Source organism: Ciconia boyciana, chromosome 18, assembly GCF_034638445.1.
Source record: "Ciconia boyciana chromosome 18, ASM3463844v1, whole genome shotgun sequence".
NCBI classification, from domain to species: domain Eukaryota; kingdom Metazoa; phylum Chordata; class Aves; order Ciconiiformes; family Ciconiidae; genus Ciconia; species Ciconia boyciana.
Genome location: NC_132951.1, coordinates 12,729,939 through 12,745,713, shown reverse-complemented (window position 1 = coordinate 12,745,713; position 15,775 = coordinate 12,729,939). Strand labels below are relative to the sequence as shown.

Sequence of the window (15,775 nt, the reverse complement as noted above, 5' to 3'; positions counted from 1 at the left end):
GCCACCTCTCCACCTTCCCTAAGCCCCTCCTCCAAAACCAGCAGAAGCACTGGGCTGCTTCCCTCTGAGTGGCTCCGTGCCCTGGGAGCTCTTGTGCTTAATCCTGGGTGTGGGAAGGGGCTCGTGCCCCATGCAGCACCTGCTGATCTGCCCAGCCCTGGGGGGCCAGGACGGCGCGTTTTGCCCTCTTCCACGGCCAGGGCCCTGCTCGGACGAGGATGGCTGCTGCAAGAAACTCCTGCTGACGGCACCTGTCAAAGCATGGGCACATCACTACGTCTTGGTGCAGAAAGTTCATGTTACAAAATACAACAATGCTTTTCCCGAGCGCTTGGAGGTAGTGGAGACAGGGGCACGTCCCTCTGCGGGGCCAGCACCCTGGGGTGAGCGCCTGCGGCAGCTCCCCGCTGCCTGATGTCGGATGCCAAGAGCCGGAGGTGGCTGCTGGAGTGTGATGTCTTGCTGGAGGGATGCTCTGCCCTGCATATGCCTCGCAGGAGTGAATTACTGCTGCTGGCTTATTAGTTCAATCCTCATCCCCCTCTTTTGGCACTATAGTGACCTTGTCCTGTAAAGAAGGGTGAACAGGAACTGGTTACAATAAGCGTAGGCTGTGTCTCATTTGAAATACAAGGACTCCTTCCAGGCTGCCGAGGGGAGAACCCACATGCTGGCCCACCATGACCCCAGCAGAGGAACCAAACCCCCCAGCCACGCCGGGGGGGTCCACGTCCTCTTTTGGGTTCAGTCCTGGGGCTTGTGGCTCTGCTGGGGACTACGTGGCACCAAACACATCAAAGGAAACGGTAGCCGAAGCTGCCTCTCATGGTTTTAAGTTGCTGGCTTGAAGAGGATGAGCAATGTTTGCATGACCCACTCCCCGCAGGGCTCTGGGGAGGAGGATCGCAGCCTCAGCTCTTTCTGGAGCAACTGCCTGATGGCAGCAGCAGCAGCATTTCTAGGTCAGTCCTACAGCTCGGGGTCACTCATTTGCCAGCAACCAGATAAGAGGCAGAGCCCTTTGCACCTCCCTGATGTGTTGGCAGAAGTGCGGGCTCAGGGGGAGCCTGCCGGGATTTGCTGAGCTTTTAGGAAAATGCTGTTTTGGCGCGGTCGGGGGCAAGCAGGAGAGCCCTTCACCCCTGTCCTTACATCTCGAAAAGTGATGTTGTCGAAGCCCTGGGGAGCACTGCTCTCTGCCTGTGTCCCGCTCGCCAGCCCTCGCCGCTTCAGCCAGTACCAGCCTCCCGTGGCCACCAGTGCCAGGACAATGGCAGCCAGGAGAAGACCGAGCACCACCTCTGCCACAAAGCTGCCGGACGATTTCTCTGCAGGGAGAGGAGATGCTGCCAGGCTCAACCCACGGCCCAGGAGAGCTGGATCCAGCCCCAGCCTCAGCGCCAGCACCCCAAGCGGTGCCGGGTTGACCTTTCACAGCCAGAACCGGCCCCACACCTTCCACTGGCACCTCCGGGCTGGAATGGCAGCCTCCCCTGGTGCTGTACACGATGTCATCCAGCGCCACCGTCCCCTCTATCGGCCACCTCTGCGTGGTGATCTCAAAGACGATCTGTGGGGGAAGATGGGATGTGGGGGGGTGATGCATGGGGAGGGGACCCCCCACCCCCAGAGAGCACCCTGCACCCCGGGGCCGCCCGCTCACCTGGAACTCGCTGGGGCTCCGCACAGGCACCATGCCGCCCTGCCAGCCCCGGCTCCGGTGCCCCGCCATGCTCCACACCGTGCGCTGCCCTGCCGCGCTGCGCAGCATCACTCGCAGCTCCCCGCAGGCTGCAACGTGGAGGGGGACAGGCGCCCTGGCATCGGTGGCCGCTCAGAGCCCCCCAAGAGCCACTGGGCCCTCCCGGCTGTGCCATCCTCCCCTGGGATGGCAGCACCCAGCAGGAACGGGCCATCCCACAGCCCAGCTGCAGCTGAATCAGTGTCCGTGGTCCCGTGGGTGGGGAGGGGGTTTGCAGCCCCTGACCAAGCCCCCGCTCCCATCGTGGGCTCATGACGCCCTCCCCAGAACAGTGCCTCCTCCCTGCCCCTGCAGCGCTTACAGAGGTGCTCCGGGATGTCCATGTGGTACCAGAACTGCAGGCAGGAGTCGGCAGCAGCAGGCAGGTGCTGGCTCTCCAGCCGGGCACTGGTGCCCCCCGGGCCCAGCACGCTGATGTCGAAGTGCACGTAGTGACCTGGATGGGTGGGGACAGAGCACAGGGTGTCCCGCAGCTCTGCAGCCCACCCCACGCGTCCTGCCCCCCCGCAAAGTGCCCAGAGCGGTGCCCAGAGGATCGCACTCCCCCAGCCCCGCTCCTCACTGCCTTTGGGACTGAGCCGTCCCTCTCAGGCAAGGCGGGGATGGCAATGCTGTGGAGCTGGGCCCTCTGGGACGCACTGGGCGGGGGGGGCACTCATGGGTGATCCCATCCATTCCCAGCTCCCCTGCCTCCCTCCGGCCATGCCAGGGTGCCCTGGGACGGATGGGTCTCCTACCATTCCTTGTGCCCAGGGTGTGATCCTCACTGGGGCCAGGGTACTTGGCAAGGGGGACCCCGCTCTTCCAGCCCCAGGCGAAGCCGTGCAGGCGGGGGTCCAAGGGGCTGCTCCAGCCACACGTGTCCCGCTCGAAGTCACAGGACGCTGGGAGGAAAGGGGGCTGTGATGCACCCAGCACCGCAGGCACCCGCTGCCCTGCGCTGCCCGGTGGGAGACGGGGCACCTGGGGGGCGGGGAGCCCCAGCCCCCTCCCCACTGCCCTCAGCTTTGGGCCAGGCCAAGCTCCGGGCAGGAGCAGGGTGCCCAGCAGCCACAGCGGAGACGTAATGGATGGGATGGGCTGTCCCCATCCCCACGGCCACGTGCCCCCATGGGGTGCCCATCTCCCCTGGCCAGTCCACGGTGTCCCCGCAGCGCAGGCTCTCACCTGGCTCAGGGCAGGCTCCGTCCGACACGTGCAGGTCATCCAGTGCGATGTATCCGTGGTCACCCCCATCTCCCATCGCCTCGAATATCACCTGCTGGAGGGGTGGGCAGGGCAGCACTCTGAGGCTGGTAGCCACCACACACCCCTTGTCAGCCCCAGCCTGTCCCTCTCCCCACAGCGAGGTCCCCGGCACCCTGCCCCATCTCACCTGCCAGTCCCCATCCGGCCGGACGGTGATGTGGCCACGGTGCCAGGCGTCCCCCTCCATGGCGCTCACGCCCATCACCTTCCTCCGCACCCCGCTCTGCTCCACAAAGACGCCGAGGGAGCCTGCCCAGGACACCCGTCATGGAGGGGGGGGTCCGGGGCTGTGCCGTGCGGGACCCCCACACATCCGGAGATGCCCCCGGTGGCCTCGTGGGGGGTCACGGCACTCACCTGGGGTCCCGGTGCTCAGCTGGTACCAGAAGGCCAGGCACTGGGCGGGCGCGGAGGGCTGGTAGGGCTGGGAGGTGAGGGCAGCTGCACGCCCTGCAGGCAGGGAGCCCCTGCCCGTGCTCACCACCATGTAATGGCCTGGGGGGGAAAGAAGCCCCCGTGCCGTGACCCCCGCCCAGCCCTGCTGGGGGGGGCACCAGGGGACCGCTGGGGCTGGGGAGCCCCCCTAGGCTGGGGATCCCCCCCGGGCTGGGGAGCCCTGAGGCTGGGAAACTCCAGGTTTGGGGAGCCCCAGGGTTGGGGAGCCCTGTACAGTAGTGCCCTCTGCACATCCTGGGCAGGGCGGGCAGGGAGGGCAGGCAGGGACACTTAGGGCAGGCAGGACACAAGGCAGATGGGCAGGGCAGGCGTGGAGGACAGGAAGGGCACTCGGGGCAGGCAGGGAGGGCAGGCAGGGTGCTCAGTGCAGGCAGGGCGGGCAGGGAAGGCAGGCAGGACACTCAGGGCAGGCAGCAGAGCTCCACCAGAGCCCCAGGAAGCCATGGCCCCGGTACCTGCAGCAGTGCCGATGGTGTGGTCGGCCGGGGGGCCGGCGGTGGTGCCGGTGCCATTGCTCTGCCGCAGCCAGGTGCGTTGCCCACTGGCTACCAGCCCACAGGCATCCGCCTCGAAGGAGCAGGAGAGCTCGGCCCTGCAGGGCCCTGCCGTCAGCGCCAGGTCGTCCAGTGCCACGTCCCCTAGGAACCCGTCCCGCAGGGCCTCGAAGACCACCTGCCACCGACACAGAGGCCTCAGATGGCCCTGCGCCCCGCCAGCGCCTGGTGACACGGGGGGACGACCCGGCCCTCACCCGGTACTGCCGCCGGCCCGTGGCCGGCAGTGTCACCCATCCCCGGTGCCAGACGCTGCCTTGGGTCCCCCGCCGGGTCCACAGCACTGTCTCCTCCGCTCCCTCCAGCCGCAGCTTGAGGTTCAGGGTGCCTGGGCAGAAGGGAGCGTTGGGCAGTTGTCCTGCACCCTTCGGGGACCCCGCTGTCCCCAGGGGAGCGGAGCCCAGCTGGGGCATCCCCGGGAGGATGCCATGGGGCTGCGTACCGATCTGTGGGCCGGCCAGGCGGTACCAGAAGGAGAGGCAGCGCTGGGTGGCGGCAGGCTCCTGGCGGTAGGTGACGAGCTGTGCCCGCTGCCCGCGGCTCCATGGTGCAGAGGGGTCCGCGGCCAAGAAGTAGCCTGAGTGTCAGGGACAGCCAGGGTGGAGGGGACACGGACATGGTGCTCCGAGCCACATCCGCATCACTCACACCCCGGTCCTGGATCCAGGTGCCCCCGGGCTGCCCTGGCTGAGCTCACCCCTCAGGCGTGGGGCTGCTTGGAGTGTGCAGGGCACGTCCCAGCCCTGGGGACAGGAGGCTGTGGGGTCCCCTGGGCTGCCTGGGGTCCCTGGGAGAGGAGCCAGTCCCTTACCTGAGCCAGTGGTGTGGTCGGAGCCCTGCCCCTGCCCCGTGCCATGGACCCATTTGAAGTCGCTGGACTGATCCTGGTACCAGCCGCACATGCTCCTCTCGAAGTTGCAGGACAGCTCTGGCCATGGCGAGGGAGTGGGGATAAGGCACCCCAAAAGCAAACAGGTCCCCAGAATGTCCCTTTCCCTCTGCTCCCCCGCCCCACTCCCTGAGTTCACGCCATGCGGGTGCCCTGGGGCAGGATGCGTGTTCAGCCCCGGCACTGTGGTCCTGTCCCTCAGCTGGGGACAGGGTGATGGTCACCAGGCAGCCCCTGTGGGAGCAGCATGGGTTCCCTCCTGCCCGCAGCCGCCCTCCCTGCCCATCCACCCCTGGCTGTACCCGCAGCCCCCGGTGGCACCATGTTGGGGTGGCACTGCACAAACGTCACGTTGTCAACAGCGGCGCTTGCCGAGTCCTGCAGATCCACCAGCCCCAGCAGCTCAACCTGGGGACGGCGTGGTGGCAGTGAGCCCCGGCATGCCTGATGGCACCGGCATTGCCCCACCAGCAGCCCCTGGGGCCGGTCCCTGTGCTCCCGGGTGCACCTGGAAGCGCCGTGTCCTCTCCCCCAGCGGGATGCGGACGTGTCCCCCGGCTGTGCTGCCGTGCCCCGGCGTGTGCCAGGCCAGGTGGGTGGTGCCAGTGGTGTGATCCATGATGCTGACGGCGAGGAAGCCTGGGTGTGGGAGGCAGTGAGGAGGCCACGGGGACCAGCAGCCGCTGGCCACATCCTGGGAGCCCCCCGGGGTTCCAGCACCCACCCAGCCCACGGCCACAGGGGACAGGGACACCTCAGCTCCAGGACAGTGTGATGGGGCAGAGCGGGGCTGGGAGAGGCAGCAAAGGCAGGCAGGGGGTGGGGGGCTCTGCCCTGTGCCAGGGTGGGGCAAGGAGTGGGCAGGGCACCCCAGGGCTGGGCAGGGGGCTTACCTCGGGGGCCACTGTGGATGCGGTAGCTCATCTCCATGGCGCAGGCAGGGCCGGAGGGGCCCAGAAGAGGCGTGCGTGCCTTTGCAGCAGCCACCATTTGTCCTTCTCCTGCCTGGAGGGCCAGGAAAGCCCCTGGGCAAGGAAACACCCTGAGAAGTTCGGGCAGGGGCCCCACATCCCTGGCAGCACTCCCAGCCCGGCACCCTGCCCAGGCAGGCACCCACCCTGGCCAGGCGGGAGCAGGGGTTCCCTGCTCCCTGGGAGCCCCCGCGGTGCAAAGAGCATCGTCTTGGCGGGGGAACGGCCTCACCTGTGAGGACGGTGTCAGCAGGCTCGGTGGCCCTCTGCACGCCCCAGCGCAGCCGCCCCACGCTGACATCGTGCCAGCCCCCAGCCCCCGCCTCGAAGGTGGTCGCTCCTGCAAAAGCCCAGGCTCAGCCCCGCCGGGCCACCACACTTCCCGGGGGCTGCGCGGGCACTCAGGTCCCCCAGCCGTGCCAGCCAAGGGGTGCCCGGGTCACCCTGCCCTGGTCCCCTCTGCTGCTGCCCACCCATGGCTCTCACCGCAGCGCTTCTCATCGGAGCCGTCGGCACACGTCTCGGCAAAGTCGCAGGCCAGCTCTGCGCCGATGCAGCCCTTGCTGTCGCAGGCTACCTCCTCAGCTGCACAGGGTCCAGCACCCGCCTTGCTCGGCAGCGTGGTTGAAGGCTTCTCTGATGGCAAAACACCCAGAGACGGAGAGCGGTGGTGAGAGGGCCCAGCAGCATCATCGGCGTCACCCCTTCAAGCCGCGGTCCCCTGTCCTTGACCATCTCCCTGGCTCTCCATTTTCCCCAGCCCCATCCCTGCCCTGCCCTGCCCTGTCTGCTGCCACCAGACAAAGGGGACAAAGGGGGATGATAGCTGCCTGTGTGACATGGCTCGGGCAGGAGGTTTTGGCTCAGGGGAGGGAGTCACAGCTGCAGGACAAGGACACCAGGCAACCGGGGCTGTGGGCCCCAGGGCAAGTGCTTGCCACGCTGCACCCAGGATGGTCACCGTGATGAGCAGAGGGACAGGCAGACCCTGCAGTAGGTCCTTTGGGGATGGTGCCATGGGGACGAAGCAGGGGTGGGGGACAGCTGCCCCCCGGCTCACCCTGGTCCTGCATGCAGCCCGGAGACAGGATCAGGTCATCGATGGCCACGGTCCCTGCGCCACTGGCCACCCCCTCGATCAGCACCTGCAGGGAAGCACCGCACCGGCAACGTCAACACAGGGTCTCGCACAGCGTAGAGGGGATGGGCGGTGCTGCAGGGCCGGGGGGACGCTGAGGAGTCGCGGGATGGGGCTACCCAGCTCCTGTGATCGGACAACATGCACTTCGCCCAGGAAAGGGCTCAGTGGGAGCAGGGGTGATGCTGTGGCTGGAAGGGGTGTGCAGGGTGGGGCTGGCAGGGCTACGGTGGGCTTGCGGTGATGGTGCTGCCCAGGGGTGCTGTCTGGTTGCCCTCAGGATGCCGTTGGGGTGCCATTGGGATGCCCTCCAGGGCCAGCTGGGAGGGGGTCGGGTTGTGTGGGTGGCCATGGTCAGCAGACAGGACAGTGGGAAGGCATGGGGTGACATGAGATGGATGAAGACACGTCCACCCTCCCCTTTCCAGTAGGGTGGTCCCTGGGCTGGTGGGGGGATTTGGAGGTGTGGGCACAGGGACACGAGGGTGGCACATATCAGCACCAGGAGGCTCAGCTCTGGTGTCCGGTTCCCAGTTCAACCTCTACCCCTGGTCCCACGGGCGCGTCCTGGGGGTGGCCCTGTGCCCCTCGCCCCGCAGGCAGCCCAGCTTGCCCCAGCACAGCACCAGCCAACCTTGAAGCTCGCTGTCACGTTGAAGTCCACTCTCTCCCGGACCCAGCAGTTGCCCAGGTCCCCCGTCCTCTCCCTCACCAGGTGCTTGGTGGAGTTGATCACATAAGAGATCCTGAGGCTGCTGCTGGCGGAGCCGTGGAGGTGGCAGTACAGCACGAGCTGGGGACAGGGAGGGGGGTGAGCAAGTACCGAAGCCTCAGGGCAGGGGCACGCAGCCCCCCCCACCCCGGCATGGCTGCCATCCCACAGGATGCTTACAAACGTGGGGCTGGAAGAGCTCAGAGCTCCCAACGGGCACTGGAGATGCCACCAAACCACTCCCAAAAACCCGCTGCCCATCCCCAGCAAAGGGCCAATCGCAGCCCCAGCCCCATGTGGGGGTCCCCACAGCTGGGGACCCTGTCCCCTGCCACTGCCGTGCCCACACGGGCTGTGACGCGGGGTCCCAGCCATGACTCACGGAGCAGGAGTTGGTGGCCTGGAAAGTGGGACTGCTGAGCCGTGCCATGCTGCTGGCCCCCGTGGCTGAGGCGCTGCCCACATGGAGGAAAAAACCTGCGGGAAATGCCAGGAAGGGGCTGAGTGATGCCGAGTTGGGCATGCGGGGGCAAGACACTGTTTTCCCGGCACAGCCTGGGCACCAAGCACCAAGCTGGGCACCAAGGGCACCAAGGACACACCTGGGCGCCAAGCCCAGTGCACGTTACCCCAGGGGGGTCCACCCCACATCTGCCCCGGGGCCAGTGATGCCCCAGGGACCCATGGTGGGTCCCTGCACCCCTGGGGTGCAGGTGCCCAGCCACATACCTGCCCTGCTGTTATTGCTGTGGTCCCGGGTGGGGATGCTATACACGGTCCCCATGTTCAGACTCATGTTCCTCTCCCATGCTGGCTGCCCAACCTCCACCTTCCAGCTGCAGAGACCTTGCTCAAAGGAGCAGGGGTTGAAGGACTCTGCAGGGAGGGAGGGAGAGCAGAGTGACCCAGGGAGGTCCCTGTGATGGGCTGACCCCTCCACAAAACCCTCGGGGTGATTTTACCCCTCCAGCCACACAGCCATGGGCCACAGCTGGGGTGAATCCTGCCAGCCCCACGGCCCGGCTTTGCCCTGCTAGGGCAGACCCTCAGCCTGTCCGTGTGGTCGGGGGGCCGGTAGGCAGGACCCCCTCCCTGGGAGCAGGGATGCTCACTGCACCGCGTTGCGTCCTCGTCCGAGCCATCCCCGCAGTCGTCTGTGCCATCGCAGAAGCGGTGCTGTGCCAGGCAGGAGCCCCGGCTGCAGCGGTTCTCCTCCGCCCCGCAGACCTGTTGCCCAGGATCTGGGGTGGTGGCACATGCCGTCAGCACATGGCTGGCCCTGCAGGGACCCTGGCACGTGCTGGGCTTCCCCCACATCCTTCCCCAGGTTGCTTGAGGGACAGGCTTTCACTACCCGCCCCATGCCCTGGCCAGGGCAAGGTGCCCCCAAGACGCAGCGGGCAGCAGGAGAGCTCTCCCAGGGTGCAAAGCCCAAACCAATTTCCCTGGGGATCCCAGCTCATGTCTTATCCCAGCGGATGTGAGACTCACCCTGCAAGCCGCAGTTCCTGAAGATGATGTCGTCGAGTGCCAGCTCTGCCCCATGCATGGGCGGTTGTGTCAGGGAGAAGATGAGCTGCCGACGAGAGGACGGGGGTGGCATGAGCTGCCCGGGCATCCTTGGCTACCAGTGCATCACCCGGCTTCTCCGGCCTCTGCTCGCGGGGATGGTGCCCAGGTACTGACGTGGTCCAGTCTCACCTGGAACTGCTCCGTGATCCGGCCCGGGTAGGCAACCAGCTGGTGCCAGCCCTCGCCTCCGTGCTCGGGGCTCTGCCACAGACCCACCGTCTCGTCCCTGTATGCCATGGCCAGGCGCAGCACCGGCTGCTTCGTCTGGTTGAGCCCTGCAGAGAGCTCCAAAATGTGGCCCGTGGCGCTGGGCACCCCAGGATACCCACGGGGATGAACTGAGCCCCACCAGCTCTGGGGACCGGAGATGAGACCCTGGGTCCCAACAGCTCTGCTTGCAGAGCATGGAAGAGGCGAGCAGGATGGCAAGGACCCACCTCGAGGTGCCAGTGGCCTGTCCCTGCCATGGGGACAGATGGTCCCATCCCTCCCCACTGCCCCCCATCGTTGCTCCTCTGTGCCCAGTACCCTGAGGCCCGTCCGTGCCCGCCGTGGGTGCCCTCACCGCTTCCCGAGAGGTGGTACCAGGCCCTGATCTCGCACATGGCGGCTGCTTCCCGCATCAACGGTGACCTGAGCCAGGCCGTGGCTGTGGTCTTTGCCGGGGGGGACACGGTCACCATGAACCACCCTGGGGAGGGCAGAGAGCAGAGAGGGGACTGCAGCCCCATGGGATGGCACCGGAGCCGCGGCCGGCACCACTCCTGCCCCACCATGGCTCTGCTCTGTCCCCTGCACCCTACAAGGATGGGTGTCCTGGCACCCCGGCTTCAGGGCACCCGTGGTCCGGAGGTGCTGTGGGTGCCTGCAGCCTGCTCAGCAGCCCCCGCTTACCCAGGTCGGTGCCTACGGTGTGGTCTGAGTGGGGCCCCGTGCCCCACGCAGCCAGGCTGGCCTGGCCCCGCACCCATCTGTAAGCTGAGGTGCTCACGTCCTGCCAGCCACAGTCGCCTTCCTCGAAATCGCAGGTGAAGGGGGTGCCCAGCACGGCTGAGCCCCGCAGGTACCCTGAAGGCGGGCGAACCGGGTGTCAGGGCAAGGCTGGGTCCACCCTGGGGACGTGCACCCACCCTGGGGTCCTGTGCCCAGCTGGGGGACCTGCACTCATGCTGGGGTCCTGCACCCACCCCAGGGACCTGTACCTGCCCAGGTAGACCTGCACCCACCCTGGGGTCCTGTGCCCAGCCGGGGGACCTACACCCACCCACGCAACCTGCGCCCAGCCCAGGGACCTACGCCCACCTCAGGGACCTGCACCCACTCCAGGGACCTGCGCCTACCTGAGGGACCCTCACCTATGATGGAGTCCTGCACCCACTGTCGGCACCAGCACCCACCCCAGCACCTAGCCTGGGATCCTGCACCCACCCCAGGGACCAGCACCCACCCCAGCGACCTGGACCCACAGTGCCCCCAGCTCCACCGCCTGCTCTCGCCCCTGGAGCAGGGCCTGGGAGGGGGGCTGGGGGCTTGGGGGATCAGGGGGGCTGGGCACCCACCACACTGGTTCTCGTCGGAGCAGTCGCTGCAGTCGCAGATGAAGTTGCAGAGCTGCTTGGCTGCACTGCCGCAGCTGTTGACGACCATGGACCCGCTGGGGAGGGTGGTCCTGGCTATGGGAGAGACAGCGGGGCTGAAAACCCCGCGAGGATCCGGGCATGGTGCCCGCAGCAGGTGACAGAGGGCACACGTGGCCTGCAGGTGACATTTGTCTATGCTCCCTGGTTTGGGACCCTGCTGGGGGGAGCGCTGAGCTCTCAGCAGCATTGTCCCTTGGATGGGACCCCCCCGCCCCGGCGCCCCACACTTCCCACACCTCCTGCTTTGATCTCCCACCGCCAGCCCCGCTCCTGTGCGTCCTCAGGGTGCCAGAGCCTGCCGGGGCTGGGGCACGGACCCTCCAGCCTGGTATATCACACCCCTGCTCCGAGTCTCAGCCCCTGTTTTGGGGGAAACAGGAGAACTTGGGCGTTTCCCTCCCCACGCTGAGCAAAGCCATCAGCAATACCCAGCCTGGCGCTGGCAGCTCCGGCACTCACTTCCCAGGCTGGCCTTCACCAGTGGAGCCCAGAGGAGGGTTTTGCTGGGTCCTGTCTGCCCTGGCCCCCCCAGAGCAGTGCAGCCCCCCCAGAGCTAGGAGAAGCAGCGATCCTCCTGGGACCCCATGCTGGGAACAGACGGAGTGCAGCAGCCAGCACCGTGGCCCCTTCCCCCCCGTAGCATGATCCCCGTGTCGGCAGAGAGCTCACCCAGCAGCAGCAGGAAGGCGAGCACAACCTGCCTGGCCATCCCAGCCTCCGGGCCGCGGCAAGGGTAAAACGGAGCCAGGAGAGGCACGGGGCTGGCAGGGGAGGCCACGCTGCGAGCCCAGGGCTGGAATCTGCTCCCTGGGACCTGCCCCGCGTTGGACTTCAGCCCCGCCGTTATCGGCTTCCCAGCCCCGGCAGTGGAGTTTATGGCGAGGCGGTTTGCCGGGCTGGGACAGGTCGCCCACGGTCCCGCCGCATGGCGCTGCCAGCAGCATCACAGGTGGCGAGCTGGCAGCTCTGTGTCCCCAGGAGACCTTCGGCTGCTTTTCCCCACCGAACCTCCCTTCTTCAGCCCCCCTTTTCCAACCATGCTGAGATGCAGAGTGCAGCTCTGACCAGGATGGGGCCAGCTCACGCAGTCTGGTGGCACACATTGGCTCGATGAGGGAAAGGGCCACTTCTTCCTGCCGAGCCGGTGATGCTGCCAGCCCTGGAGAAGCTGGCACCTCTGCCAGGGGCATGGGGGCCATGCCGTGCCAGCTGCCTGGGCTGTATCATGTCTAACCACAGGGAGAAACAGTCCCTGAGCATAAGGAGCAGCGGGAGAGCCTTTGGGTGCAAGGCACAGGCTTGGGTGCAGAGCATGGGCTGGCGGCACCGTGCACCCTGGCCAGGGAGGGCAGCTGTGCTGGGGGGCAGTGGAAAGGGGGTGCAAGGAGCAACCCCCAAGGCAGGAAAGGTATAAACAGGTCACGATGCACCTGGGCAACAGTGACCCGCAGCAGGCAGGGATCCATAGGACTGGGGGGCGTTTAGCCATAAAAACGTTGGAGCTTTGAATTCAGAACAAAACTCCAGCTGTCTGGAGACGTGGGACAGGCTGGGAGAGGAGGCAGGGACAGGCAGGAGGACACGCGGGAGCAGCAGCCTGTCCCAGCACCCAGCTGAGCTGGCTTTGCCAAAAGCTGGGGCTCCAGCACAGCCCAGCCCCAGGGACCCGCCGGGGCAGTCCCCAGGGACATGCTGATGGCAGGCAGGAGCGGGGTCTCAGCCTGCCCGGCCCAGGCAAGGCAGGCAGGCAGCCCTGGGCTCCCGCTGCCACGCGCGGTCTGTGCGGCAGCCGCTTTGGGAGGGTGCCCAGGCCAGCGCAGAGCCTGGCAGGCTGCCTGCAGCACTCCTTCCCCCGGCTCACGGCTGCCTCTCCCCAGCCTGTACCCTCTTCCCCAGCCCCAGCAGGCAGCCCCTGGCCCTGGGGACCCAGAGGTGCCATCAGCGGGAGCCAGCCCTCACCCCTGCCTGCACTGCTCCGTCTGGCAGGAGCATCTCAGCACCCAGCTCGTGACTGCCACAGGGCAAAGAGGCAGGGCTCTAGAGCCACAACCAGGTCACTCCTGGAGGAGAACAACCTCGGCAGAGCCCCAGGAAGGGCTGTTCAGCCTGGAAGGAGCACGGCTCAGCACCCAGAGCCCTGCACGGCACCACCAGAGCTGCCTGGTGATGGCAACCACTGCCCCTGCCTCGGTTTCCCCACCTGGGCACCCCCACCCAGCTGCTGGCACTGCCCCAGAGGAGCCCTCCTGCCTCCGCTGCTGGCAGCCCCTGTGCCCGGAGAGGGGCCCCCGTTGCTGAAGGCTGAGTACGGAGGTTTCTCCCCTCCTAGCTGATGGCCTTGGACAGCAGATTACAGTGCAATTGCATCAGGCGCAGTAAAACGCAGGGTTCAGCTCCTTCCCCCAGCGTGAGCTGGAGCAGGCAGAGGCCAGCAACCCCGCACCCTCCCAGCCTGGGCACCCTGGGGCCGGCAGTGCCGGCGGGCAGGAGCCCTGCCCTTCCCCTGCTGCCTGGAAGGTTGGCAGGCACCAAGCCGACCGTGGCCTCTGGCAAAGCAGCCACTTTGTGCTCCAGGCACAGAGGAACCGTCTCCTGTCTAGGTAGCCCGCATCCCTGACAGCGAGAGGGGAAGGCAGGGAGGCAGCAGCAGGCAAAGCGGCCAGGCAGGAGCCGGGAGCACACAGGATCGCAGCCCAGGTGAAACGGGGCTGGGACCAGGTTCCTCCAGCCCCAACCTTGTACGGGACAGCGATCGAGCGATCCACCTGGCCAACCTGACCTGCACGTCTCCCTCAAGCTCTCCTGCCACCAAAGGCTCCAGCAGCTTTTCCCAGTCTCCCCACCCTGCTCCTCACTGGAAGTACAAGCGGAAAGTCTTCCTGGGAAATACTGAGGGGCAGGAGCCAGTCCTGGCCGTCCGGAGAGCTGAAGTCAAGGAGGATGCTCCACTTCAAGGTGTGACCACCTGCCAGGGTGGGAATGGGCACGTTCTTCCAAATCACGCTCCCGGGCACCTCGGCTTCCCCCCAGCAGGAGATGAGGATGGTCCTTTCCACAGGACCACCCTGCCCTTCCCTCCGTCAGGCATGGGGACCCATCGCTTTCTCCTCATCTGCCTCAGCCCTTCCCAAGGCAAATCCTGACGCACTTTCTGCTGTCCCCACCCCAGACCCTGCCAGCTGCGGGGTCAGGCCCCCCACGAGGGGCTGAAAACCTGGGGGGTCACTCCCACTGTAAGGGGGTACAACGCAGACCCAGGGGAGCCATGAACGTGTGACCATGCAAGCAGCTGCACTCCCCAAGGTGTTTAATTCTCACATACACACGTGGGGCAAACCCCCTCGCCGCCGGTGCAGAGCGCCCACCGGCTTCACCGAGGCTTTGCCGCGCTGTGCCGAGGAGGTGGGGAGCACCCACCGTGCGTGGGAAGTCCGGTGATGGTGGAGAACGGGCGACTTCAAAACAAAGAAAAACCAGGAGAGCCCAGAGCGCTGCTGAGCACGGGGAGCCTGCTGCCACGGCCCCGACGCCAGATCCGGCTGCACCAGCTCCAGGCTGGCGCCGCTGCCACTGCCCAGCCAGAGCGAGTCAGTAGCCTTCGTCCGCCCAGGTGACCTCGTAGTCCGGATACTCAGCTTTCAGCTTCTCCGTAGTCACGGAGTGGTCTGCTCGCCCAAAGCCCTGGCAGAGGAGAGACGGTCCCAAAGTAGAGCCAAGGCGGTTACCACCCACGGGAGAGCTTGGTGAACCCCTGGGGCGGCTCACCACAACCAGAGGCTCTGGCAGCAGCCCCCAGCAGCGGAAGATGCCGCCGAGCCCGTGTCTGTGAAAGACCGACCGGCTCCAGTCCCTCCGTGGCAGCAGCTCAGACCGTGGGCAGCTCGGCCTGGCTCCGGCTGCCGGACAGCAACGGCACCCAGGCCGGGGGACGGTGCCACCCCGGAGCTGGGAAGACCGGCACCGGCATCACCGGTACCCTGCCGGGGGCAGGCAGAGGGACACCAAGGGGACACGGGCCCCCCTGGCAGCGCCGCTGCCCTCGGGCTCGGCCCTTCTGCTCCCGAAGGGATGCGGTGCCGGTTTGGCCACGAGCAGCAGGACCGGCACGGGCACTTGTCCCGCCCCACGGGGGGGTCCCCGCACCCCGCCGCCCCCGCGGCGCCTCGCTTACCACCGAGTACCCGTAGACGTGGATCCTCCTCTCCTCGGGGCGGTGGGAGAGGCGGCCGCCGCCCAGGCACTCGCAGCCCAGGCCCTGCTGCGCCAGCTCCTGCGCCGTCCGCTCGAACAGGTCGGCTGCGGGGGGAGGGAGCCGTGGGGCGAGCGGAGGGGGCGCGGGCGGGCACGGGGACCCGCCGCCTGAGCCGCCGCCCGCGGTCGGCCCTCCCCGGGGCAGCCCCTCGGCAGCGCCCGGGCCCGGCCGCTGCCGGTGGAGGGCGCCGCGGCGGGGGGGGGGGCAGCCTCGGCCTCTCCCCTCCGTACCCCCGGGCCCACGGGTGGGCGGGACGGAGCCCCCCCCGCACAGCCCCCCCGGCAGCCCCATCCCGCCCCCCCCCCCCCCCCGAGACATCCCCGGGGACCCCGCTCCCCCCGCGTGTCCCGGCCCGTCTCGCCCGACCCCGGCCGGCGGTGCCGGTGCCCCGCGCCCCTCACCGTGGTACTCGGCCCAGCCGTGGCCGCGCACGACGTCCTTCCCGGGCCCGCCGGCCGCGCGCACGCGCACCAGCACGTACTTGAAGACGCCGCCGCCGTCGATCTCCACGTCCGGTACCCGCGACAGCGCCTCTGCCGCCGCCGCCGCCATCGCGCCCGCCCCGCCACCGCGCCCCGCCC

The 15,775-nt window shown here is 67.5% G+C and overlaps 2 protein-coding genes across 2 annotated transcripts; both read right to left on the bottom strand.

Annotated features, from left to right (window-relative positions):
- Window positions 1-299: 299 nt before the first annotated feature.
- MAMDC4 (MAM domain containing 4) lies at window positions 300-10,949 on the bottom strand. The gene is made up of 28 exons (XM_072883474.1): window positions 10,862-10,949; window positions 10,197-10,370; window positions 9,868-9,993; window positions 9,432-9,577; window positions 9,222-9,306; window positions 8,843-8,971; window positions 8,460-8,606; window positions 8,113-8,207; window positions 7,653-7,811; window positions 6,941-7,025; window positions 6,367-6,516; window positions 6,110-6,220; window positions 5,803-5,937; window positions 5,418-5,548; window positions 5,212-5,317; window positions 4,832-4,948; window positions 4,463-4,597; window positions 4,218-4,348; window positions 3,922-4,138; window positions 3,368-3,505; window positions 3,138-3,259; window positions 2,930-3,020; window positions 2,500-2,646; window positions 2,064-2,198; window positions 1,664-1,791; window positions 1,456-1,570; window positions 1,153-1,328; window positions 300-568 (listed from the first exon to the last, which is right to left on the bottom strand). The coding sequence occupies exons 1-28, from the start codon at window positions 10,947-10,949 to the stop codon at window positions 527-529; spliced, it is 3,561 nt and encodes a 1,186-aa protein (XP_072739575.1). The 3' UTR covers window positions 300-526.
- A 3,265-nt stretch (window positions 10,950-14,214) lies between these two features.
- PHPT1 (phosphohistidine phosphatase 1) lies at window positions 14,215-15,769 on the bottom strand. Its single transcript, XM_072883034.1, has 3 exons — window positions 15,596-15,769; window positions 15,114-15,238; window positions 14,215-14,623 (listed from the first exon to the last, which is right to left on the bottom strand). The coding sequence occupies exons 1-3, from the start codon at window positions 15,744-15,746 to the stop codon at window positions 14,531-14,533; spliced, it is 369 nt and encodes a 122-aa protein (XP_072739135.1). The 5' UTR covers window positions 15,747-15,769; the 3' UTR covers window positions 14,215-14,530.
- Window positions 15,770-15,775: the final 6 nt, after the last annotated feature.

What these genes read in the sequence shown, in the direction of transcription:
- MAMDC4 (XM_072883474.1), bottom strand. Translation starts at nt 10,949, where the DNA reads ATGGTCGTCAACAGCTGCGGCAGTGCAGCCAAGCAGCTCTGCAACTTC. An exon ending in CGGGCCGGCGGCAGTACCGG is followed by an intron (nt 4,139 to 4,217) that starts GTGAGGGCCGGG and finishes TGTCGGTGGCAG; the next exon opens with GTGGTCTTCGAGGCCCTGCG. An exon ending in CACCCTGGGCACAAGGAATG is followed by an intron (nt 2,199 to 2,499) that starts GTAGGAGACCCA and finishes CCACCCATCCAG; the next exon opens with GTCACTACGTGCACTTCGAC.
- PHPT1 (XM_072883034.1), bottom strand. Translation starts at nt 15,746, where the DNA reads ATGGCGGCGGCGGCGGCAGAGGCGCTGTCGCGGGTACCGGACGTGGAG. An exon ending in CGGCTGGGCCGAGTACCACG is followed by an intron (nt 15,239 to 15,595) that starts GTGAGGGGCGCG and finishes CTCCCCCCGCAG; the next exon opens with CCGACCTGTTCGAGCGGACG. An exon ending in ACGTCTACGGGTACTCGGTG is followed by an intron (nt 14,624 to 15,113) that starts GTAAGCGAGGCG and finishes CTCCTCTGCCAG; the next exon opens with GGCTTTGGGCGAGCAGACCA.